Source organism: Oryx dammah, unplaced genomic scaffold, assembly GCF_014754425.2.
Source record: "Oryx dammah isolate SB20612 unplaced genomic scaffold, SCBI_Odam_1.1 HiC_scaffold_29, whole genome shotgun sequence".
Lineage (NCBI taxonomy): Eukaryota > Metazoa > Chordata > Mammalia > Artiodactyla > Bovidae > Oryx > Oryx dammah.
In genome coordinates this window covers 42215170-42241763 of record NW_024070213.1, presented here as the reverse complement: position 1 = coordinate 42241763, position 26594 = coordinate 42215170, and the positions used below count along the sequence as shown (strand labels likewise).

The 26594-nt window shown below is 37.8% G+C and overlaps 1 protein-coding gene across 1 annotated transcript in view; it reads left to right on the top strand.

Annotated features, from left to right (window-relative positions):
• The window catches only part of LOC120858548 (synaptotagmin-10-like), a 114730-nt gene that overhangs the window by 48345 nt on the left and 39791 nt on the right, over positions 1-26594 (top strand). Inside the window, exon 3 of the mRNA XM_040234676.1 lies at positions 14001-14568. Coding sequence (XP_040090610.1) covers positions 14001-14568 — 568 coding nt within the window. The remainder of the gene's footprint in view (positions 1-14000; positions 14569-26594) is intronic.

Genomic DNA, 26594 nt, shown 5'->3' with positions numbered 1-26594 from the left:
ATTAGTCATAAGATCTTTTAGTAATCATTTCATACAAACTCCAACAGATATTTCCTGAATCCCAGCTTGTGATTATTATGAAATTCATGAAAAGATTAATAAAACTTATTTTCTGCTATTATAAAGAATACTAGTGGAAGGGTTGGGGAATGGTAGATAAATTTGAAGATAGGATATTTCAATACACTCTTTGCCATATGCTCAAGGAGATGTGAAAGTACAGAAGGGCCCCAGAGTGGTAGGTAAATTCATTTGAAGGATTTTAACAGTTTTCTTCAAATCCTAGCTGAGCTCACTAGGAGAGAGGCTCATGATAGACATCAACATACTTAAAATTAAGGCACAGCCTAAATGACATGTTGAGCATAGAAAGTTAAAGCTAAAATACACAATTATAAGGTCAAAAGTCCTTATAGGGGATGTAGCAATACCAAACAAAATATTCTTGGTTTTATTATTCTGACAAGATGTTATTGTAAGATTTTTTTTTTAATTTAGGGTTTTATATTGTTCCACTCTCTTAATATAAAATATTATGTTCTCAGAACTTTATTTGTAGATAAAAAACTACCAAGAAAAATTTCTCAACCTAATTACTTCATATGCATTCCTTTAAATATATGATACATCAAAAGCAATTGCTTATCATCTCTTATTTTGATTTATAAACATTTTTTAACATGATAAAAGGTCAAGGGACAAGTATTTTCTGAATACCATAATTCATTTTATTAGTTTCTATTACGGGGAGAGTAAAAATGTTGGCTTAAAGCTCAACATTCAGAAAACTAAGATCATGGCATCTGGTCCCATCACTTCATGGCAAATAGATGGGGAAACAGTGGAAACAGTGTCAGACTTTATCTTTGGGGGCTCCAAAATCACTGCAGACGGTGACTGCAGCTATGAAATTAAAAGGCACTTACTCTTTGGAAGAAAAGTTATGAGCAACCTAGATAGCATATTCAAAAGCAGAGACATTACTTTGCCAACAAAGGTCCGTCTAGTCAAGGCTATGGTTTTTCCAGTGGTCATGTATGGATGTGAGAGTTGGACTGTGAAGAAAGCTGAGCACCGAAGAATTGATGCTTTTGAACTGTGGAGAAGACTCCTGAGAGTCCCTTGGATTGCAAGGAGATCCAACCAGTCCATTCTAAAGGAGATCAGCCCTGGGTGTTCTTTGGAGGGAATGATGCTAAAGCTGAAACTCCAATACTTTGGCCACCTCATGCGAAGAGTTGACTCATTGGAAAAGACTCTGATGCTGGGAGGGATTGGGGGCAGGATGAAAAGGGTACGACAGAGGATGAGATGGCTGGATGGCATCACCGACTCAATGGACATGAGTTTGAGTGAACTCCGGGACATGGTGATGGACAGGGAGGCCTGGCATGCAGCAATTCACGGGGTCGCAAAGAGTCGGACACAACTGAGCGACTGAACTGAACTGAACTGAAAGAACAAATTTCCTTGAACAGAATAAAGATAAGTTACTCAAATTAATTTTAACCATTATATCGCATAATTGAGAAGAAAAACAGTTTTTCCTCTCCAAACAGCTTTTTTATTATTGGATTGTTAACATATAGCTAAAGTTTTCAGGGGAAATTTTTAACTTATTTATTCAACAATATTTATAGAGCAGGGCTTCCCTAATGGCTCAGGGGTAAAGAATTCACCTTCCAATGCTGGAGACTTGAGTTTGATCCCTGGGTCAAGAACATACTCTGGAGCAGGAAATGGCAACCCACTCCAGTCTTCTTGCATTCTTGCCTGGAAATTCCCATGGACAGAGGAGCCTGGTTGGCTACAGCGAATGGGGTTGCAAAAGAATCAGACACGACTTAGCAACTAAACAACACCAACAATGGTATGTGCATCTGTGTGTGTGTGTGCGCGCGTACATTCAGTTCAGTTCAGTTGCTCAGTTGTGTCCGACTCTGTGACCCCATGGACTGCACCACTCCAGACTTCCCTGCCTATCACCAACTCCCAGACCTCACTCAAACACATGTCCATTGAGTCGGTGATGCCATGCAGCTGTCTCATCCTCAGTCATCGCCTTCTCCTCCTGCCTTCAATTTTTCCCAGCATCAGGGTCTTTTCCAATGAGTCAATTATTCACATAAGATGGCCAAAGTATTGGATTTTCAGTTTCAGCATCAGTCCTTCCAATAAATATTCAGGACTGATTTCCTTTAGGCTTAACTGTTTGGATCTCCTTGCAGTCCAAGGGACTCTCAAGAGTCTTCTCCAACACCACAGTTCAAAAGCATCAGTTCTTCAGCACTCAGCTTTCTTTATAGTCAACTCTCACATCCATACATGACTACTAGAAAAACCATAGCTTTGACTAGATGGACCTTTGTCAGCAAAGTAATGTCTCTGTTTTTTAATATACTGTCTAGGCTGGTCATAGCTTTTCTTCCTAAGAGCAACTCTCTTTTAATCTCATGGCTGCAGTCACCATTTGCAGTGATTTTGGAGCCAAAGAAAATAAAGTCTGACACTGTTTCCATTGTTTTCCCATCTTTGCCATGAAGTGATGGGACCAGATGTCATGATCTTAGTTTTCTGAATGTTGAGTTTTAAGTCAGCTTTTTCACTCTCCTCTTTCACTTTCATCAAGAAGCTCTTTAGTTCTTCGTTTTCTGCCATAAGGGTGGTGTCATCTGTATATCTGAGGTTATTGATATTTCTCCCAGAAATCTTGATTCCAGCTTGTGCTTCATCCAGTCTGGCATTTTGCATGATGCACTCTGCATATAAGTTAAATAAGGAAGGTGACAATATGCAACTTTGATGTACTCCTTTCCCGATTTGGAACCAGTCTGGTGCTCCATGTCTGCTTTCAAATGTTTCTTCTTGACCTGCATGCAGATTTCTCAGGAGGCAGGTAAGGTTGTTGCTTTTTTGATGATCCAATGAATGTTGGCAATTTGCTCTCTGGTTCTTCTGCTTTTTCGAAATCCAGCTTGAATACTGGGAAGTTCATTGTTCATGTTCTGTTGAAGCCTGACTTGGAGAATTTTGCGTATTAGTTTGCTAGTGTGTGAGATGAGTACCATTGTGCAGTAGTTTGAACATTCTTTGGCATTGACTTTCTTTGGGATTGGAATAAAACTGATCTTTTCCAGTCCTGTGGCCACTGCTGTTTTCTAAACTTTCTGGCATATTGAGTGCAGTACTTTAACAGCATCATGTTTTAGGATTTGAAATATTTCAACCGGTATTCCATCACCTCCACTAGCTTTGTTCTTAGTGATGCTTCCTAAGGCCCACTTGACATTTCAGAATGTCTGGCTCTAGGTGAGTGATCACACCCATGCTGTTATCTAAAGCCAGTTTGTCCACTTGTATACTAATTCCCATTTTCTCTCATGTCATTTTAAAGATTGCTCCTCTTTGATTCCTGCATTATTAATGCCTCTTTACCAGATTATAACCATCAGCACAAGAGGATACTGTTATATCTGCTATCTTAAAGGAATTTTCTGAACAACCCACTTCCTCTGTCTGTACTGCTGTTTCTCTAACATGTTTGCAGCCAAACTCCTTGAAAGAGTTGAAGATAGTTCATGCACTATCCAATTTATCTCTTTCCATTTTATGTAAACACATGTTAATTAGATTTTCACACACCAGTTCTGACATAACTGCTTTTGAAAATGTCCATAATATCTCTTCCATGTTACTAAACTCAGCTTAATCCATGGTTGTTTACCTTTTCTCTTCACGTGGTTTTCAGACTTCACTCTCCTGGGTTTCCTTCTGGTTTACTAGTCTTTACTTCCCAGTCTACTCTGTTTTTCCTGATGACTTAACATTGAAGTATTTTGGGGATTCATCCCTTGTTTTCTCTTTCTTTTCTTTTCTTTTTTTTTCTTTTTTTCTTTTTTTTGGGGGTGTGGGGAATCTTTTTTTGGGGGGGGGGGGGAAAACATTTTTTATTTTTTTTTTTTTTACTTTATAATAATTGTATTGGTTTTGCCATGATGCTTGGGGCTGGTGCACTGGGATGACCAAGAGGGACGGTATGGGGAGGGAGGTGGAAGGGGGGTTCAGGATTGGGAACACGTGTACACCCGTGGCGGATTCATGTTTTCTCTTTCTTATATACACTCACCTTTTTGATAGTAATATCTCCTGAGTTTGAACATCAGCTCTATATGGATTCCAAATTTAAGTACATATCACAAATTTCTCCAGAGTTCCAGAGTCATTATCTAGTTGCCCATTCAATTTTTCAACTAAGATTTCAAACAAAATCCTTAAACAAAACAGGTCCATATTTCCTGTTCTTGGCTCTCAGACTCACTCCATTCTCAGTCTCATCTTTATCAATTTTATATTTCCAGATGCTCAGGTCGAAACATTGCAGTCAGTCTTGACTTCCTCTTTTTACTCATATGCCCAAGATAATGTGTCATATTCTGTTTGTTCTATCTTCAAAATATAGTCTGAATCCAGCCAGAAGATGTATATATAGTTTGCTGAGTTTAGCCACTGCTGAGCAAACTGCAAACTCACCTGTGGCCACAGGACTGGAAAAGGTCAGTTTTCATCCAATCCAAAAAAGGCAATGACAAAGAGTGTTCAAACTAATGTACAATTGTACTCATCTCACATGCTAGCAAAGTAATGCGCAAAATTCTCCAAGCCAGGCTTCAACAGAACATAAAGTGTGATTTTCCAGATGGTCAAGAAGGATTTCAAAAAAGCAAAGGAACCAGAGATCAAATTACCAACATCTGTTGGAACATCAAAAAAGCAAAAGAGTTCCAGAAAAACGTCTACTTCTGCTTTATTGAGTATGCTAAAGCATTTGACTGTATGGATCACAACAAACTGTGGGAAATTCTTCAAGAAATGGGAATGGCAGACCACCTTACTGGCCTCCTGAGAAATCTGCATGCAGGTCAAGAAGAAACATTTGAAAGCAGACATGGAGCACCAGACTGGTTCCAAATCGGGAAAGGAGTACATCAAAGTTGCATATTGTCACCTTCCTTATTTAACTTATATGCAGAGTGCATCATGCAAAATGCCAGACTGGATGAAGCACAAGCTGGAATCAAGATTTCTGGGAGAAATATCAATAACCTCAGATATACAGATGACACCACCCTTATGGCAGAAAACGAAGAACTAAAGAGCTTCTTGATGAAAGTGAAAGAGGAGAGTGAAAAAGCTGACTTAAAACTCAACATTCAGAAAACTAAGATCATGACATCTGGTCCCATCACTTCATGGCAAAGATGGGAAAACAATGGAAACAGTGTCAGACTTTATTTTCTTTGGCTCCAAAATCACTGCAAATGGTGACTGCAGCCATGAGATTAAAAGAGAGTTGCTCTTAGGAAGAAAAGCTATGACCAGCCTAGACAGTATATTAAAAAACAGAGACATTACTTTGCTGACAAAGGTCCATCTAGTCAAAGCTATGGTTTTTCTAGTAGTCATGTATGGATGTGAGAGTTGACTATAAAGAAAGCTGAGTGCTGAAGAACTGATGCTTTTGAACTGTGGTGTTGGAGAAGACTCTTGAGAGTCCCTTGGACTGCAAGGAGATCCAAACAGTTAAGCCTAAAGGAAATCAGTCCTGAATATTTATTGGAAGGACTGATGCTGAAACTGAAATTCCAATACTTTGGCCACCTAATGAGAAGAACTGACTCATTGGAAAAGACTCTGATGCTGGGAAAAATTGTAGGCAGGAGGAGAAGGGAAACACAGAGGATGAGATAGTTGGATGGGATCACTGACTCAATGAACATGAGTTTGAGGAAGCTCCAAGAGTTTGTTATGCATAGGGAAACCTGGTGTGCTGCAGTCCATGGGGTTGCAAGGAGTCAGACATGACTGAGTAACTAATCTGAACTGAACAACATGGATGATTAATCTTTTAGCAATCAGAAAGGTAGAATAATATATATATATACTGATAACAGAGTTTATGAGGTGGAAGGTTTCTGCTTTTTGCTTCAACTTCATTAGTGAAATGGGAATTAAGGCCCCATAGTGAAATGGGAAGTTAGTGAAATGGGAAGTGAGATTGGGAATAAGGATGGTGATACAAATTTGAATAAATGAGAAGGTGGAAATTGAGAGTGAGAATGTTTTGCTGTTCACTGTTAGGGTCTAATGAGGAATGTGGTCATGAACTTAAAATGAACATTGAAAGCTGTTTATGTTTATCTTTAGCTTATTCACTTATACATGTACAGGTGTAGAAATGGTGGAAAGTTGAATTCAACTAGGACTGTGGTTTTGCCCTACCAAGAAGAAGATAGAGAGCAGCAAGAAAATTGAGAATATATGCATGAGAGTGACTGTAATGATTAACAATGGAATTGAGCTGAATAAAGAAGGGAACTACTGCACAATGGGGCTCATTTCACATGCTAGCAAGGTAATGTTCAAAATCCTTGAAGCAACAGTATGAAAAGGCAAAAAGACAGGCCACTGAAAGATGAACCCCTCCAATCGGTAGGTGCCCAATATGCTACTGGAGATCAGTGGAGAAATAACTCAAGAAAGAATAAAGGGATGAAGCCAAAGCAAAAACAACACCCAGTTGGGGATGGGACTGGTGATAGAAGCAAGATTCGATGCTGTAAAGAGCAATATTGCTCTTTACAATAGGTTTTATATGAACCTGGAATGTTAGGTCCATGAATCAAGGCAAACTGGAAGTGATCAAACAGGAAATGACAAGAGTGAACATCGACATTCTAGGAATCAACAAACTAAGATGGACTGGAATGGGTGAATTTAACTCACATGACCATTATATCTACTACTGCAGGCAGGAATCCCTTAGAAGAAATGGAGTAGCCATCATAGTCAACAAAAGAGTCTGAAATGCAGTACTTGGATGTAATCTCAAAAACGACAGAATGATCTCTGTTCATTTCCAAGGAAAACCATTCAGTATCACAGTAATCCAAGTCTATGCCCCGACCAGTAACACTGAAAAAGCTGAAGTTGAACAGTTCTATGAAGACCTACAGGACCTTCTAGAACTAACACCCCCCAAAAGATGTCCTTTTCATTATAGGGGACTGGAATGCAAAAGTAAGAAGTCAAGAAACACCTGGAGTAACAGGCAAATTTGGCCCTGGAGTACAGAATGAAGCAGGGCAAAGGTTAATAGAGTTCTGGCAAGAGAACGCACTGGTCATAGCAAACACCCTCTTCCAACAACACAGGGGAAGATTCTACACATGGACATCACCAGATGGTCAACACCGAAATCAGATTGATTATATTATTTGCAGGCAAAGATGGAGAAGCTCTATACAGTCAGCAAAAACAATACTGGGAGCTGACTGTGGCTCAGATCATGAACTTCTTATTACCAAATTCAGACTGAAATTGAATAAAGTGGAGAAAACCACTAGACCATTCAGTTATGACCTAAATCAAATCCCTTATGACTATACAGTGGAAGTGAGAAATGAGGACTAGATCTGATAGACAGCGTGCCTGATGAACTATGGACGGAGGTTCGTGGCATTGTACAGAAGACAGGAATCAAGACCCAAGAAAAAGAAATGCAAAAAACTTAAATGGCTGTCTGAGGAGGCCTTACAAATGGCTGTGAAAAAAGGGAAGCAAAAAGCAAAGGAGAAAAAGAAAGATATACCCATTTGAATGCAGAGTTGCAAAGAATAGCAAGGAGAGATAAGAAAGCCTTCCTCAGAGATCAATGCAAAGAAATAGAGGAAAATTATAGAATGGGAAAGATTAGAGATCTCTTCAAGAAAATTAGAGATGCCAAGGGAACATTTCATGCAAAGATGGGCTTAATAAAGGACAGAAATTGTATGGACCTAACAGAAGCAGAAAAGGTTAAGAAGAGGTAGCAAGAATACAGAGAAGAATTATACAAAAAAGATCTTCACAACCCAGATAATCACTATGGTGTGATCACTCACCTAGAGCCAGGCATCCTGGAATGTGAAGTCAAGTGGCCTTAGGAAGCATCACTACAAACAAAGCTAGTGAAGGTGATGGAATTCAGTTGACCTATTTCAAATTCTGAAAGATGATGTTGTGAAAGTGCTGCACTCAATAAGCCAGCAGTGGCCACAGGACTGAAAAAGGTCAGTTTTCATTCCAATCCCAAAGAAAGGCAATGCCAAAGAATGCTCAAACTACCGCACACTTGGACTCATCTCACACGCTAGTAGAGTAATGCTCAAAATTCTCCAAGCCAGGCTTCAGCAATATGTGAACCATGAACTTCCAAATGTTCAAGCTGGTTTTAGAAAAGGCAGAGGAACCAGAGATCAAATTGCCAACATCCACTGGATCATAGAAAAAGCAAGAGAGTTCCGGAAAAACATCTATGTCTGCTTTATTGACTATTCCAAAGCCTTTGACTGTGTGGATCACAATAAACTGTGGAAAATTCTGAAAGAGATGGGAATACCAGACCACTTGACCTGCTTCTTGAGAAATCTGTATGCAGATCAGGAAGCAACAGTTAGAACTGGACATGGAACAACAGACTGGTTCCAAATAGGAAAAGTAGTACGTCAAGGCTGTATATTGTCACCCTGCTTATTTAACTTATATGCAGAGTACATCATGAGAAATGCTGGGCTGTAGGAAGCACAAACTGGAATCAAGATTGCTGCGAGAAATATCAATAACCTCAGATATGCAGATAACACCACCCTTATGGCAGAAAGTGAAGAAAAACCAAAGAGCCTCTTGATGAAAGAGGGAGTGAAAAAGTCGCCTTAAAGCTCAAAATTCAGAAAACTAACATCATGACATCCGGTCCCATCACTTCATAGCAAATTGATAGGAAAACAGTGGCAACAGTGACTTGCTTTATTTTTCTGGGCTCCAGAATCACTGCAGATGGTGATTGCAGCCATGAAATTAAATCACGCTTACTCCTTGGACGGAAAGTTATGACCAACCTAGACAGCATATTAAAAAAACAGAGACATTACTTTGTCAACAAAGGTCCATCTAGTCAAGGCTATGGTTTTTCCAGTGGTCGTATATGGCTGTGAGAGTTGGACTATAAAGAAAGCTGAGCACCGAAGAATTGATGCTTTTGAACTGTGGTGTTGGAGAAGACTCTTGAGAGTCCCTTGGGCTGCAAGGAGATCCAACCAGTCCATCCTAAAGGAGATCAGTCCTGTGTGTTCATTGGAAGGACTGATGTTGAAGGTGAAACTCCAATACTTTGGCCACCTGATGTGAAGAGCTGACTCACTGGAAACGACCCTGATGCTGTGAAGGATTGAGGGCAGGAGGAGAAGGGGATGACAGAGGATGAGATTGTTGGATAGCATCACTGACTCAATGGACATTGGTTTGGGGGGACTGCAGGATTTGGTGATGGACGGGGGGCCTGGCGTGCTGTGGTTCATGGGGTCACGAAGGGCTGGACAATACTGAGCGACTGAACTGAACTGAGGCTTCAACAGTATGTAAACTGAGAAGTTCCACATGCTTAAGCTGGATTTAGAAAAGGCAGAGGAACCAAAGATCAAATTGCCAACATCCATTGGATCATAGAAACAAGCAAATTCCAGGAAAACATCTACTTCTCCTTCACTGACTACAATAAAGCCTTTCATTGTGTGGATCACAACAAACTGTGGAACATTCTTAAAGAAATGAGAATAAAAGACCACCTTACCTACCTCCTGAGCAACTTGTATGCAGGTCAGAAAGCAACAGTTAGAACCAAATGTGGTACCATGGACTGGTTGAAAATTGCGACAGGAGTGCATCAAGGCTGTATATTGTTACCCTACTTATTTAACTGATACACAGAGTACCTGATGTGAAGTGCCAGGCTGGATGAAATACAAGCTGGAATCAAGGTTTTTGGGAGAAATATCAACCTCAGATATGTAGATGACACCGTAATGGCAGAAAGCTAAACGGAACCTAAAAGGCCTTGATGAAGGTGAAATAGGAAAGCAAAAATGCTGACTTAAAACTCAACATTTAGAAAACTAAGATCGTGGCATCTTGTCCCATCACTTCATGGCAAATAAATGGGCAAAACATGGAAATAGTGACATACTTTATTTTCTTGGGCTCCAAAATCTCTGCGGATAGTGACTGCAGTAATGAAATTCAAAGATGTTTGCTCCTTGGAAGAAAAGCTATGGCAAACCTAGACAGCATATTTAAAAGCAGAGACATCACTTTGCTGACAAAGTCCGTATAGTCAAAGCTATGGTTTTTCCAACAGTCATGTACAGGTATGAAAGTTGGACGATAAAAAGGCTGAGCACTGAAGAATTAATGCTTTGAAATTGTGGTGCTGGAGAAGATTCTTGAGAGTTCCTTGAATAGCAAGGAGATCAAACCAGTCAATCCTAAAGGAAATCAACTCTGAATATTCCCTGGGAGGACTGATGCTGATCTGCAGCTCCAACACTTCAGCCACCTGATGCAAAGACCTGACTCACTGGAAAAGACATTGATGGTGGGAAATACTGACAGCAGGAAGAGATGGAGGTGACAGAGGATGAGATAGTTAGATGGATTCATCAACTCAATGGACATAAATTTGAGCAAGCTCCAGGTGTTGGTGACGGACAGGGAAGCCTGATGTGCTACAGTCCATGGGGTCACAAAGAGTCGGACACAACTGAGTGACTGAACTGAAAATGAGTCACAATAGGTGTTAATGGGGATATGATTTTTTTATATAAATTTATTTATTTTAATTGGAGGCTAATTACTTTACAATATTATGGGTATGATCTGTTGACTTGAACTTTTTAGAGCCTGGAGTGGTGTACTCAGGGGGATTGATGTGAAAGTGATAACGGAAGACAAGAAAGAAGGGCTGTGTGCAGTTATGATGTGTCTGCTATGGCTGCTGCACCAGCCAGGAGAGGATAAACAGGTCTGCAGTTCCTAGACTCCTCACATTTTCTTCCAGTCTCTTAAATCTCGCCTTGCTTACCGTGGTTTCAGCAAACAGTGTGCACAGTGAGATACAGCAAGACAATTGGTGCTGTGAGCAGGATGAAGAACAATACATTGTAAGAGACATGGGTTTGATACCTGGGTCGGGATTCCCTAGAGAGGAAATGGCAACCTACACCAGTATCCTTGCCTGGAGAATCCCATAGACAGAGGATCCTCATGGGTGACAGCCCATAGGCTCTCAAAGAACCAGGCATGACTGAAGCAACTGAGCAGCAGCATGGATGAGGAAAATAAAGTTCAAAAGGTGAAGTGACTTGTCCAAAGTTGCTCACTTCATAGGAAAGCTGGTACCAAACTATTGTCTGATTTCAAGTGCAGCATTTTAAAAATCTCATCTCAGTGTAATCCTCTTCAAGTGATTTTGCTTGGATAGTGGGAAATATTGGCATGGTTTCCAGTGGGATTCCAGGACTCTACTCACATGTCACCCAAAGAGATTCTGTCCATACGTATTCAACTTCTGGTCTCTGATTTTGTTTGAAAGAAAAGAACTGTTGGTAAAATAATATTTTAAAATTGTCGTATTGATTACATTTGTTCCTATGACATTATGTAATATTGACTATATTTAGTAGCTACCCTCGGATGTTCCAGGTAAGATGGGTAGAACTTTTCCTTCTCCATCTGGAGGGGTATTTATGTGGTGTCTTCTTAGGTTTGAAGGTTAAGAGTGGGGTCTGTAGCAGTCTAATTGCCTGTACTTTAATTGGTTGGATATCTGTGTGAGACTAAATAGCCACTTACCTCTGTCATTCCAAAGGAGAAAAAATGCAATAAGGTAAAGAAGATCTGTGTGTCGTGACAATACTTTAACATTGTAATAATTAAAGCTTCTCCTAGCTGACTAGCTAAACTCTGAATTAGAACAGGCACTATTTACTCTGTAATTAGGGTACTGGCTTACTAGAATGAAAATCTTACTACTTTTTGATTCCTGTTAGAAGGGGTTTACAGCTGCACAGTTATATTCAGTGACATAAGAAATAAATTATTGATTTTTTAGGGGGAGGACAGAAGATTAAATTTTATTGAAAAGCATAAGGGATGTGAAATTATGGATCAATTTATAAATAATAAGAAAAAATTTGTGGGTTTTTTTTTTGCTTGCAAAAATTAAAAAAATTATATTGCTGCATAAGTGAAAGTGACTTTGGCAGAAACATTAGATTGTTTAGTAAGTATTCCAAATCTCTTAAGAAGGTTGAATGTATAAAGTGGGCTATATTAGATCTATTTAATAATTCAAAGCAATATATACTACCTGTATTCCTTTTAAAACTCTTATTATTTCCTGATGATTTGTGACCCTAATTTAAGCCCCTGATCTATCTGGAATAGAGTTAAGATTAAAATATATTTTATAGCGTGTTCAACACATTAAAATGGGGTCAATCTGAGGAAGCAGATCACTTCAAGCTTTAAGTCAGTCAGTAAAGACTTTTATATTTATACTCAAATACTGAAACTAAAATATTGAATTATTTTAGTTTTGAATTCAGTATAGTTTAATTAGGAGCAAATTCCCTCATCTGAGATAAAGTAGTCCTAGTTTGTTTTTGTATAGAAATAATTTTTCAATTTTGATTAAGTGGAAAAAGATATAATGACATGAGCAAAGGATTTTAACATAAGTGCTGGAGAGCTATTGAGTGTAAGAGGGAGCTGAAAGAAGGAAAGCCAAACTGAAGGCTACTGTAGAAAGCAAAGTATGAGGTGATAAGAATCTGGACTGCATAGCAATGGAAATGAAGCAGAATGGGCAATTATATGAGATGTCTCAAAGCAGCAGATCAACTGGAGTTAGAAAATTGAGCAAAGCCCATGAATTAAAGGAAAGGTGATTCAAAGCATACTGCAGGATTCTAAGCATAAATGATTGATAAAACTGTTACACCTGTTATAAGAGATTATAGAAGAGATAACAGATTTGAAAGAAAAGTAGGGATAATAATGAATTTGCTTGACTTTGGGGCAAAATTAGGACATTTGTTTAGAAATCCCCCTTGAAGACAAAGAGATATGGAACTAAATTTTTGTCTATATGAGATATATCTATATCTCAGGAATCTCTGGGAATCATCAGATTTAACTTAGTAATTGTAGCTCAGGAACTGATTATTAGTCTAATGGAGTGACTGAAAAAAGAACAGGAAACCTGGAACTAGACCTTAAGGAAACACAGAAGTTGATATAGCTCATGCTAGAAATCATGGAGAAAGTATGAGAATCAGATCTTAATGCAAGTCACAGTTAGGTGACAATTAATAAGCTGAGATCATTATATATATATATAATGTCCTGGAAATGTTGATGAGATAAACAGTAACTGAGTATATGAAATTCAGTTTGAATTTAAAGAACTATTATTTAACCCCAAATTCTAAAATTCTACAATCTTTCAATCCTTAAGAGTTTCTGAAGCCACTCTATGTTGAAAAAAGTAAAATGTACTCATTTTGGCTGTCATAATTATATATATTTTGAAAAGTAAACATTAATTTGGTTAAATGTTAGAAATAACACAGTGTAAGAACACGTGGACTTATGTCTTTAGTATTGACACTAAAATGAAAATTCATAGGACCAAAATATCCAGATGAAAAGAAACCATTCATCTGAATGATTTGTTTACATAATGTCTACATCTTGATGCACCCAAGTAATTGATAACATTTATAACATTTTGTATAATATTGAACTTTTTTGGTAATCCTCTTTCTTTGTAATTGTGCTTATGATGGTAAGTAAAAATACCAAGAACTTGTAAATTGTGCATTTGTGTGTTTTAGGTGTTTCTATAATTTTAGGAGATTTTTTCTTTGAATACTTCATCCCTGGTTTTTCAAAAGTACTGTGTGTATATGTGTTTGTGTGTGTGTCCATCTGTTTATTGCTGTCGATAGAATGCTTCATCATCATGGGTGTGGGGGAGAGTTTTTATGCCACTGTATATAACATTATTATCAAAACAATCTACCTAAATGATTTTTTTGTGTATATATATATGTATATGTATACAGACACAATTCCTTCAGAAGACACCTACCAAGGCAAATGCAGGTTTCCAGTGTTGATTTTGGCATGGGCACAGAACCCATTTTACAAAGACGAGAAACAACAACCAGCATTGGGAGAATAAAACCAGAGCTCTACAAACAGAAATCAGTGGACTCTGAGGACAACAGGAAAGAAGATGTCAAAACCTGTGGAAAGCTTAATTTCGCCCTCCAGTATGACTATGAAAATGAACTTCTAGTGGTGAAAATTATCAAAGCCTTAGATCTCCCTGCTAAAGACTTCATGGGAACTTCTGACCCTTATGTGAAGATGTATCTTCTTCCAGATAGGAAAAAGAAATTTCAGACTCGTGTGCACAGAAAGACTTTAAATCCTCTGTTTGATGAAACTTTTCAGTTTCCTGTAGCATATGATCAACTAAGCAACAGAAAACTACATTTCAGTGTGTATGATTTTGACAGATTTTCTAGACATGACATGATTGGGGAAGTGATTTTTGATAATTTGTTTGAAGCCTCTGATCTCTCCAGAGAAGCCACAGTATGGAAAGATATTCATTGTGCTACCACAGTAAGTTATAATTCTGCCAATATATTCCTTTTATTTGACCTGCAGTGATATATAAACCTAATTTTTACCCAGATTAGTTTCAAAAAGTTAGGGAAATTTTGTCCTAAATACCTGCAAACAGTGTATGAATTACATTTGTACATAAATAATTCAGGCACTTAACACTATCTAGGTAATATTAGTGATTGTATACATAAAAAATCTTTTCTTTTAATGTCTAACCTTTGTTTCTACACTTCTTGTTTTGGGGAAGTTCATTACTTCACCATACTGGACAGTTCCTATAATTTGCCAAAAGTAATAGGACTTTTCACTTGTAAAATATTTATCTTTAACTTACTCTCTACAGTCAATTTCCAAATAGTTATTATTGATTTTAATTATTTAAGAAGATTTCATTCCTCAGGTTTAACCTAAAATGTACTTTGGTGCCATTTGGAAAGGCCTTGATTGGGCTTAAAACAGCCCACTCCTTCAGAAGCTTTTGTGGAATTCATAAAATTATACCATTTGATATGGCAAATAATGAGGAAGTGATTGGTTTACATTCAGTTCAGTTCAGTTCAGTTCAGTCACTCATTTGTGTCCCACTCTGCAATCCCATGGACTGCAGCACCCCAGGCCTCCCTGTCCATCACCAAATCCTGGAGATAACCCAAATTCCAGTCCATTGAGTCGGTGATGCCATCCAACCATCTCATCCTCTGTTGTCTCCTTCTCCTCCTGCTCTCAATCTTTCCCAGCATCAGGGTCTTCTGGAATGAATCAGTTCTTTGCATCAGGTGGCCAAAGTATTGGAGTTTTACCTTCAACATCAGTCCTTCCAATGAACACGCAGGAGTGATCTCCTTTAGGATGGACTGGTTAGATCTCCTTGCAGTCCAAGGGACTCTCAAGAGTCTTCTCCAACACCACAGTTCAAAAGCATCAATTCTTCAGCACTCAGCTTTCTTCACAGTCCAACTCTCACATCCATACATGACCACTGGAAAAACCATAGCCTTGTCTAGACGGACCTTTGTTGGCAAAGTAATGTCTCTGCTTTTCAATATGCTGTCTAGGCTGGTCATAACTTTCCTTCCAAGGAGTAAGCGTCTTTTAATTTCATGGCTGCAGTCACCATCTGCAGTGATTTTGGAGCCCCAAAAAATAGTCAGCCATTGTTTCCACTATTTCCCCATCTATTTGCCATTAAGTGATGGGACCAGATGTCATGATCTTAGTTTTCTGAATGTTGAGCTTTAAGCCAACTTTTTCACTCTCCTCTTTCACTTTCATCAAGAGGCTTTTTAGTTCTTCTTCACTTTCTGCCATAAGGGTGGTGTCATCTGCATAACTAAAGTTATCGATATTTCTCCCGGCAATCTTGATTCCAGCTTGTGCTTCTTCCAGTCCAGCGTTTCTCAAGATGTACTCTGCATAGAAGTTAAATAACTAGGGTGACAATATACAGCCTTGACGTACTCTTTTTCCTATTTGGAACCAGTCTGTTGTTCCATGTCCAGTTCTAACTGTTGCTTCCTGACCTAAATATAGATTTCTCAAGAAGCAGGTCAAGTGGTCTGGTATTCCCATCTCTTTCAGAATTTTCCACAGTTTATTGTGATCCACACAGTCAAAGGCTTTGGCATACTCAATAAAGCAGACATAGATGTTTTTCTGGAACTCTCTTGCTTTTTCAATGATCCAGTGGATGTTGACAATTTGATCTCTGATTCCTCTGCCTTTTCTAAAACCAGATTGAACTTCTGGAAGTTCATGGTTCATATATTGTTGAAGTCTGGCTTGGAAAATTTTGAGCATTATTTTACTAGCATGTGAGATGAGTGCAATTGTGTGGTAGTTTGTGTATTCTTTGGTACTGCTTTTCTTTGGGATTGGAATGAAAACTGACCTTTTCCATTCCTGTGGTCACTGCTGAGTTTTCCAAATTTGCTGGCATATTGAGTGCAGCACTTTCACAGCATCATCTTTTAGGATTTGACATAACTCAACTGGAATTGTTTACATTAGGACTTTCTTTTTCATTGTAAAATGATTTTTCTGATTATAAAATAATATCAAAATTTGAAAAATAGAATAAAAAAATGCAATTAAATAGCCTATAATGCCATGAATTAATACGTAAAACCTTGGCATATTGCTTTTGATTTGTTTTTCTATAAATGTTTGAAAGTAATTAAAGTCAATATAAGTTTAAACTTTTCCATGCTTTTTTTCAGATGGTATTTGTTTTAGTACATGATGTTCAAGATGTGATCCATTTTCCCTAGTGAATCTTTTATTGTTGGACATTTAAATTAGCCCTAAATTTTGTTATACTAAAAGTTATTGCATTCTTTTTATAGAAATTTCTTTTATATTCAAGAATATTTGTCCAGAATAGAACTGGATAAACAGAATTAGGGAACTGGTCTCCTAGGAGGTTAGATTGCTAATTTTTTTTCATTTATTAGTTATTAATGAAGGTATTTAATTTTTTACTGCCAGGCTGTCTTTATGTATTTAACATCTTTTATAAAAGTTTTACCACAAATTATAAACCTAAAAAGTTGAAGTTTTAGACAGAGACAGAGGTTATTTTAAAAATAAGAAAACTGTTAAATTAGAAATAGCTCCTTTTGTAGTACACTAGTATTTGAGGTTAACACATTTTCATTATAAATTATATAGATAAATAAAATAAAATTTTATAGTCAGTTTATTGCATTACATCATCAAAGCATTTTAGCTATTGGGTTTTTATTTCATGGTCTCCACTGTGATTCTCTATTAAGGAACAAACTCGATTATATTTCAAAGGAACATTGAAGCTTTTTTAATTTCATATCATTTTTTACCTTATTACTTATATTCCTACAGGAATAACAGTGGTGAAGAGGGAAATTTTACTGTTTTAGATATATGACATATTCTAGAATTATAAAATGCAGATAACAATTAATTGTTAGGTTATTTCTATTGATTCTCCAATCTTATTCGTTCTTTTATTTATTCAGCAACTATTTGCTGATTACCTACTCTATGTTTGACATGCTTTGAGTACTAGGAATGTGAAAAATGTTACCATAAAAAATTGTTGACATACATTCTGTTCATATATTTGGGATCAGAGGTAGGTAACCCCTAAATTAAGTATAAAAATTAGCATAATTTTATAGATGACTGATAGTGGATTTTCTTTTTAACATTCATAGTTTTTGTGTTCCATAATTAGTCCTTAAAAACATAGTAAGCATTCCTCATGGAAGCTTCAATTTTTGACCTTTTATAGAACATAAACTGTTTTTTGATAAATGTAAATGAACCCTTCAGTTTTATTTTTAATTCTCCCATATGCTTCAGGTATTACTTTTTTATTTCACCTGTAAAACTTACCACAAATATAGTGTCTTAACACAAATTTATCACATCATACTTCTGTAGGTTAGAAGTCCAACATAGGTCTTATTGGACTGAACTCAAGGTGTTGGCAGGACTCTGCGCCTTATTAGAGGCTCTAGGGGTGATGCATTTCCTTGCCTTTTCCAAATTTTAGCAGTCACAGGAATTCCTTTGTGTAGATTGAGCCTATGTGAGCAATCAAGGATAAGTTTCCCATACCAAGGTTTATAATCTTAATCATATCTGCAAAGTACTTTTTTGCCATGTAGGTAGCATACTCAGGTCTTGTAATTAGGATGCAGCCATCTTTAAGGATGCCTTTATTTTGTCTGCCATGGCTTTAGACATTTTCATTTCAGTATTCTAGATATAAAAGAAAGTATGAGGATAATAATGTATTTTATTAAATTATTCTAGTCAAATGGCATTTCCCTTTAACTGAGCCGTGCACTGTTCTAGATACTACTTATGACATTTTTGTTGTGAAGATAGTGATGAAACCTGTTTCCTGAATATGGAACCAAAGTTCTCAGTATGCACTAGTATCATTTTTTAGGTTAATGTAGTATTTAATTAAAAATTCTCTTTTGAAAATTTATTGAGAAATTATTAAGCATTTTTATATCCTCAGAGTAATAAAAATGAAAAAAAAGAACAAGTTAAAATTTGCTTAAGAAATTGTCTTTTCCTACTCATATATCTTTAACTTAAAAAAAAATTCACACAGAAATTATAGAGTTTTCTAGAAAGAAGGAGAAAGGAATGAAATAGTAATGTAGTTTAATGCCCTCACTAAATATTTGTTGAATAATTAACAGCCTATTTTCATATAAGGTCAAGTGAAAGAATGTATGTTAGTACAAATCTCTGAGGGGAAAAAACAATGTAATGAAGTACTTTATTGATATGTTTGGTTATATTTGTTGCCATTAACTACTTTCTGTAGACAAAAAATTAAAAAATTATTGAGTGTGTAGCACAAATTCATATGTGAAATAAGCCAGAAATACTAATATTTTAAATTTATTGTTAATAATCCTATCAGGTTGAAAAAAGAGACACATATCAGCTATAATTGTATTACTAATTATTTCTATACAAGTAGGATTAATATTTTTATCAGGAATTAGCAGGGTTTTTTTTAAAATTTCAGATTGAATGACTAAGAAAACAGTAAAGTTGTATCTTTATTTTGTGCAAAAAATTAGTTTTCACTTTAGAGCTCATCTCATTGCATGTTAAAAATATGGTAAGCCAATCAGCACTTCACCTAAGATAGAAATATCTCCAATGTAGGAAAAAATCACACTGAAGTATAGTGTATACCCTATACCTCTACTTCTAAACTGGGAAAGAAAAATATATATTCACATTGAGTTATATATGCAATCAGTTCAGTTCAGTTCAGTTCAGTCGCTCAGTCGTGTCTGACTCTTTGCAACCCCATGAATCGCAGCACGCCAGGCCTCCCTGTCTATCACCATCTCCCAGAGCTCACTCAGACTCACGTCCATCGAGTCAGTGATGCCATCCAGCCTTCTCATCCTCTGTTGTCCTCTTCTCCTCCTGCCCACAATCCCTCCCAGCATCAGAGTCTTTTCCAATGAGTCACCTCTTCGTATGAGGTGGCCAAAGTACTGGAGTTTCAGCTTTAGCATCATTCCTTCCAAAGAAATCCCAGGGCTGATCTCCTTCAGAATGGATTGGTTGGATCTCCTTGCAGTCCAAGGGACTCTCAAGAGTCTGCTCCAACACCACAGTTCAAAAGCATCAATCCTTCTGTGCTCAGCCTTCTTCACAGTCCAACTCTCACAACCATACATGACCACTGGAAAAACCATAGCCTTGAATAGATGGACCTTAGTCAGCAAGGTAATGTCTCTGTTTTTGAATATGCTATCTAGGTTGGTCATAAGTTTTCTTCCAAAGAGTAAGCGTCTTTTAATTTCGTGGCTGCAATCACCATCTGCAGTGATTTTGGAGTCCAAAAGAATAAAGTCTGACACTGTTTCCACTGTTTCCCCATCTATTTCCCATGAAGTGATGGGACCGGATGCCATGATCTTCGTTTTCTGAATGTTGAGCTTTAATCCAACTTTTTCACTCTCCTCTTTCACTTTCATCAAGAGGCTTTTTAAGGTCTTTATAAAGAGACATAAAAATTTAATAATAGTTATTGCATGTGTCCTTGGTAGCTCAACTGGTAAAGAATCTGCCTGTAATGCAGGAGGCCCTAGTTGGATTCCTGGGTCGGGAAGATCCCCTGGAGAAGGGTTAGGTTACCCACTCCACTATGCTTGGCCTTCCTCAGTGGCTCAGACAGCAGAGAATGCAATGCAGAAGACCTGGGTTCAATCCCCAGGTTGGGAAGATCCCCTGGAGGAGGGCATGATAACCCACTGCAGTATTCTTTCCTGGAGAATCTCATGGACGGAGGACCCTGGCAGGTTATAGTCCCTAAGGTCACAAAGAGTAAGAAACAACTGAAGCAACTTAGCATGCACACAGGCAATGTGCTTAGCTTCCCAGTCATGTTGGACTCTTTGTGACTCCGTGGACTGTAGCCCATTAGTGTCCTCTGTCCATGAGATTCTCCAGGAAAGAATACTGGGATGGGTTGCCATGCCCTCCTCCAGGGGATCTTTCTGACTCAGGGATGGAACCTGCATCTCTCTCTTACATCTCTTGCATTGGCAACTGAATTCTTTATAACTAGAAACACCTAAGAAGTCCAATAATAGTCATTACCTATTGGCAAAAATGGTAGAAACTGGATGAATATGGAAAAGGAATAATTTGTAATATGTTGCTTTATTTACATTTTATGTTTCAGTAGTTCAGTTCAGTTCAGTCACTCAGTCGTGTCTTACTCTTTGCGACCCCATGGACTACTGCACACCAGGCTTCCCTGTCCATCACCAACACCCAGAGTTTGCTCAAACTCATGTCGGTGATGTCATCCAACCATCTCAACCTCTGTTATCCCCTTCTCCACCTGCCTTCACTTTCATCAAAAGGCTCTTTAGTTTTTCACTTTCTGCCATAAGGGTGATATCATCTGCGTATCTGAGGTTATTGATATTTCTCCCAGAAATCTTGATTCCAGTTTGTGCTTCATCCAGTCCAGCATTTTGCATGATATACTCTACATATAAGTTAAATAAGCAGGGTGGCAACACACAGCCTTGACTACTCCTTTCCCAATTTGGAACCAGTTTGTTGTTCCATATCCAGTTCCAACTGTTGCTTTTTGAACTACATACAGATTTCTCAGGATGGAGTAAGGTGGTCTGGTATTCCCATCGCTTTCAGAATTTTCCACAGTTTGTTGTGATCCACAGAGTCAAAGTCTTTGTTGTAGTCAATAAACAGTAGATGTTTTTCTGGAGCTCTCTTGCTGTTTTGATAATTCAGTGGATGTTGACAATTTGATCTCTGGTTCCTCTGCCTTTTTTAAATCCATCTTGAACATCTGGAGATTCATGATTCATGTACTGTTGAAGCCTGGCTTGGAGAACTTTGAGCATTATTTTGCTAGCATGTGAGATGAGTGCAATTGTGCGGTAGTTTGAACATTCTTTGGCATTGCCTTTCTTTGGGATTGGAATGAAAACTGACCTTTTCCACTCCTGTGGCCACTGCTGAGTTTTCTAAATTTGCTGGCATATTACTGAACTGAACCGAACTACTGAAACATAAAATGTATATAAAGTAAGATATTACAATGTGAGTAGAACACATTAACAAAGTCATCTTTTAGGATTTGAAATATCTCAACTGGAATTCCATCACCTCCACTAGCTTTATTCATAGTGATGCTCTCTAAGACCCACTTGACTTTGCATTCTGGGATGTCTGGCTCAGGTGAGTGATTACACAATCATGGGTATCTGGGTCGTGAAGATCTTTTTCTATAGTTCTTCTGTGTATTCTTGCCACCTCCTCTTAATATCTTCTGCTTCTGTTAGGTCCATACCATCTCTGTCTCTTATTGTGCCCATCTTTGCATGAAATGTGCCCTTGGTATCACCAATTTTCTTGAAGAGATCTCTAGTCTTTCCAATTCTATTGTTTTCCTCTATTTCTTTGCCCTGATCACTGAGGAAGACTTTCTTTCTTTCTTTTTTTTTTTTTTTGCTTTTTAACAAGAATTCAAGGTGTGCATTTTTAAGTTGGCTGTATTTTTTGGAAGCGGTACAGGTAGATAAAGTGAGAATAAATCAAAATACCATTTTTACCAAGACAGAACTACATTTCACTAATAACACAAATCAATTTTTTTAATAGGCTGGCATGTAATTTTATTTTTTATTTATTTATTTTTTTAATTTAAAATTTTATTTTTACTTTATTTTATTTTACAATACTGTATTGGTTTTGGCATACATTGACATGAATCCACCATGGGTGTACATGAACTCCCAAACATGAACCCCCCTCCCACCTCCTACCACACATCATCCCTCCGGATCATCCCCGTGCACCAGCCCCAAGCATCCTGCATCGAACATAGACTGGCGATTCGTTTCTTACCTGATAGTATACATGTTTCAATGCCATTCTCCCAAATCATCCCACCCTCTCCCTCTCCTCAGAGTCCAAAAGTCCGCTCTACACATCTGTGTCTCTTTTGCTGTCTTGCATACAGGGTCATCATTACCATCTTTCTAAATTCCATATATATGTGTTAGTATACTGTGTTGGTGTTTTTCTTTTTGGCTTACTTCACTCTGTATAATTGGCTCCAGTTTCATCCATCTTATTAGAACTTATTCAAATGTATTCTTTTTAATAGCTGAGTAATACTCCATTGTGTATATGTACCACAGCTTTCTTATCCATTCATCTGCTGATGGACATCTAGGTTGTTTCCATGTCCTGGCTATTATAAACAGTGCTGTGATGAACATTGGGGTACATGTGTCTCTTTCAATTCTGGTTTTGAGGAAGACTTTCTTATCTCTCCTTGCTATTTTTTGGAACTCTGCATTCAAATGGGTATATTTTTCCTTTTCTCCTTTGCTTTTCGCTTCCCTTCTTTTCACAGCTATTTGTAAGGCCTCTTCAGACAGCCATTTTGCTTTTTTGCATTTCTTTTCCATGGGGGCGGAGAAGACAATGGCACCCTACTCCAGTACTCTTGCCTGGAAAATCCCATGGATGGAGGAGCCTGGTGGGCTGCAGTCCATGGGGTCACTAAGAGTCGGGCATGACTAAGCGACTTCACTTTCACTTTCCTGCATTGGAGAAGGAAATGGCAACCCACTCCAGTGTTCTTGACTGGAGAATCCCAGGGACGGGGGAGCCTGGTGGGCTGCCATCTATGGGGTCGCACAGAGTCGGACATGACTGAAGTGACTTAGCAGTAGCAGTGGCAGTTCCATGAGGATGGTCTTGATCCCTGTCTCCTGTACAATGTCATGAACCTCAGTCCATAGTTCATCAGACACTCTATCAGATCTAGTCCCTTAAATCTATTTCTCACTTCCACTGTATAATCATAAGGAATTTGACTTAGATCATACCTGAATGGTCTAGTGGTTTTTCCCTAGTTTCTTCAATTTCAATCTGAATTTGGCAATAAGGAGTTCATGATCTGAGCCACAGTCAGCTCCCAGTCTTGTTTTTGCTGACTGTAGAGAGCTTCTCCATCTTTGGCTGCAGAGAATATAATCAATCTGATTTTGGTGTTGACCATCTGGTGATTTCCATGTGTAGAGTCTTCCCCTGTGTTGTTGGAAGAGGGTGTTTGCTATGACTAGTGCGTTCTCTTAGAGAAACTCTATTAGCCTTTGCCCTGCTTCATTCCATATTCCAAGGCCAAATTTGCCCATTACTCCAGGTGTTTCTTGACTTACTTTTGCATTCTGGCCCCCTATAATGAAAAGGACATCTTTTTTGGGTGTTAGTTCTAAAAGGTCTTGTAGGTCTTCATAGAACCGTTCAACTTCAGCTTCTTCAGCATTACTGGTTGGGGCGTAGACTTGGATTACTGTGATATTGAATGGTTTGCCTTGCAAACGAACAGAGATCATTCCGTCATTTTTGAGGTTGCATCCAAGTACTGCATTAGACTCTTCTGTTGACCATGATGGCTACTCCATTTCTTCTGAGGGATTCCTGCCCGCAGTAGTAGATATAATGGTCATCTGAGTTAAATTCACCCATTCCAGTCCATTTTAGTTTGCTGATTCCTAGAATGTCAACGTTCACTCTTTCCATCTCCTGTTTGACCATTTCCAATTTGCCTTGATTCATGGACCTAACATTCCAGGTTCCTATGCAATATTGCTCTTTAGAGCATTGGACCTTGCTTCTATCACCAGTCACATCCACAACTGTGTATTGTTTGGGTTTATCATATATGATCTTTATTATGTTGAAGTATGCTCCTTCTATGCCCACTTTGTTGAGAGTTTTTATCATAAATTGATGTTGAACTTTATAAAATGCCTTTTCAACATCTGTTGAGATGATGATATGATTTTTACTTTTTGTTTTGTTCATATAGTACATATAGTTCATATTGATTGAATTTGTGGATATTGTACCATTCTTGCAACCTTGGAATGAATCCAAGTTGATCATTCTCTCTTTAACTTTTGCCATTTTAGTTATAATATGCCTTGGTGTGGACCTTTTTAGGTTTATCTTGTTTGGGGCTGCCTGTGCTTTCTATACCTGGATGCCCACAATTTAGGGAAGTTTTCAACCATTATTTCTTCAGATATATTTTCTGTCTCTTTGTCTCTCTCTTATCATTTTGGGGACCCTGTAAATATTATAATGCTTGATTTTTTAGTGTATTTTTATGTCAGTTATTATATTCTTCATTTCTGACTGATTCATTAATATATTTTCTAAGTCTTTGTGAAAGTTCTCACTGACAGAAAGTTACAAGGATACCCACCCAAATCAGGAAAAGAATGGAAGAATTCAGTGAGAACTTTGAAACAAACTGACCATGGATTTACATACTTATTAGGTCATTAATCTGCATATTTTTGAGCAAGTTACTGGATCTCTCTAAGTCTTAATTATCTTATCTGCAAAATGGGGATTATGAGAACATTAATCATGGTTTGTTGAACAAACTAAATAAGATATGTGCTTAGCATAGATCCAGACCTTTTCTAAATGCTCACTATACATTAGCTGCTAAAAAGCATTGGCAGAATGATATCATCAGTATATTGTTTTGGTTTTTGTTATAGTTGGCTTATTATATAGGAATGAAGATCTTGGTGCTAAAAGTAGCTTTGCCCTGTTATTATACTGAAGATAGTTTTAGATGATGTGTTTTTCTACTTAAACTGGAAAGTTTTGTGCAATAGATAGTTCAAATCTATTTAGTTACTGTATGCCATGACTCAGTGAGTAGATACTACTTTTTCTTTTATGATATATACTGCTACCTAACATGCTTCTTATCTCCCACCTAATTTGACTCTTCCTTTTCCACTGGGCCCATCTCCTCCTCTTTTTCCCCTCACCAACCTCTGCATGCACTTATAATGTATATCTTATAAAACCTCAAGAGTTAATGATTCTGGTTATCTTCAGTATGCTACTTTCCACTATGCTTCAACCTGTTTGATGCATAAAGAGGTCGACTTGTTTGTCCATACACTCTAAGCTCTCTGAGTTCTGGCAAAAGGTGTTCGGGCAGAAGGAGAATGCCATTTGGCTATGTAGTCTCTTTAGATCTTTCTATGAGAGATTGTCTCAGGCTGGCTATGTGCTTTACCTGAGGGTACAGTTCCTCTCAAAGTAGGCTTTTCTTATTACACCTCTTTCTGAGATCTGGTAACTGTCCTCTCCCTTGTCCTTTCAGACCTTGGGGTCATTACTACCTCTACTCTTACCAGCAGCCAGGACATCACAGTCTCTTGTGGTTTCCCTACTTCCTGCTTACACCCCTTAGATGCCCACCCCCCAATTAAACCCTTTGGAATTACTCTGATTTGTGTGTGTCATTCAGTTTCTTCTTATATCCTGAAAGATATAACAAAGAGATAAAATGATTCCTGATTACAAACAGCTTAATTTCCTGTAAACTTCTAGGATCATGCATGTATGTATGCTTAGTTGCTCAGTCTGTCCAACTCTTTGTGACCCTATGGACTATGGCCTGCCAGGTTCCTCTGTCCATGGGATTTCCCAGGCAAAAATACTGGAGTGGGTTGCCATTTCCTTCTCCAGGGGATCTTCATGACCCAGTGATCAAACTCACATTTCCTGTATCTCTGGCATTGCAGACAGATTCTTTTTCCATTGAGCCATTGGGGACCATGCCACATGTGGAATATATTCCACATATTTATTAGTTTTAGGGAAGCTAAATTAGTCCTTTAAATGCTTGATATTAAGATAAGGTTTTCAACTATTAACAAGGCAAAATAGCTATGACATTGTTACAGTCTTCTAATCTTTTTTATACAGAGAATTTCAAAGGGCTTCCTTGTATCAGAATTTCACATTTCATTGCAACTGAAAAAATCTGAATTTCTGTTTTTTAAAAAATCAAGATTTCAGAATAAATAATACAGCATTTATTTAGATAGTCTAAAAAATGACTCTTTTATGATAATTTTTTTAGATTTCAAAACATATATTTGTGTGCCCAGTTTAGAAATATAATT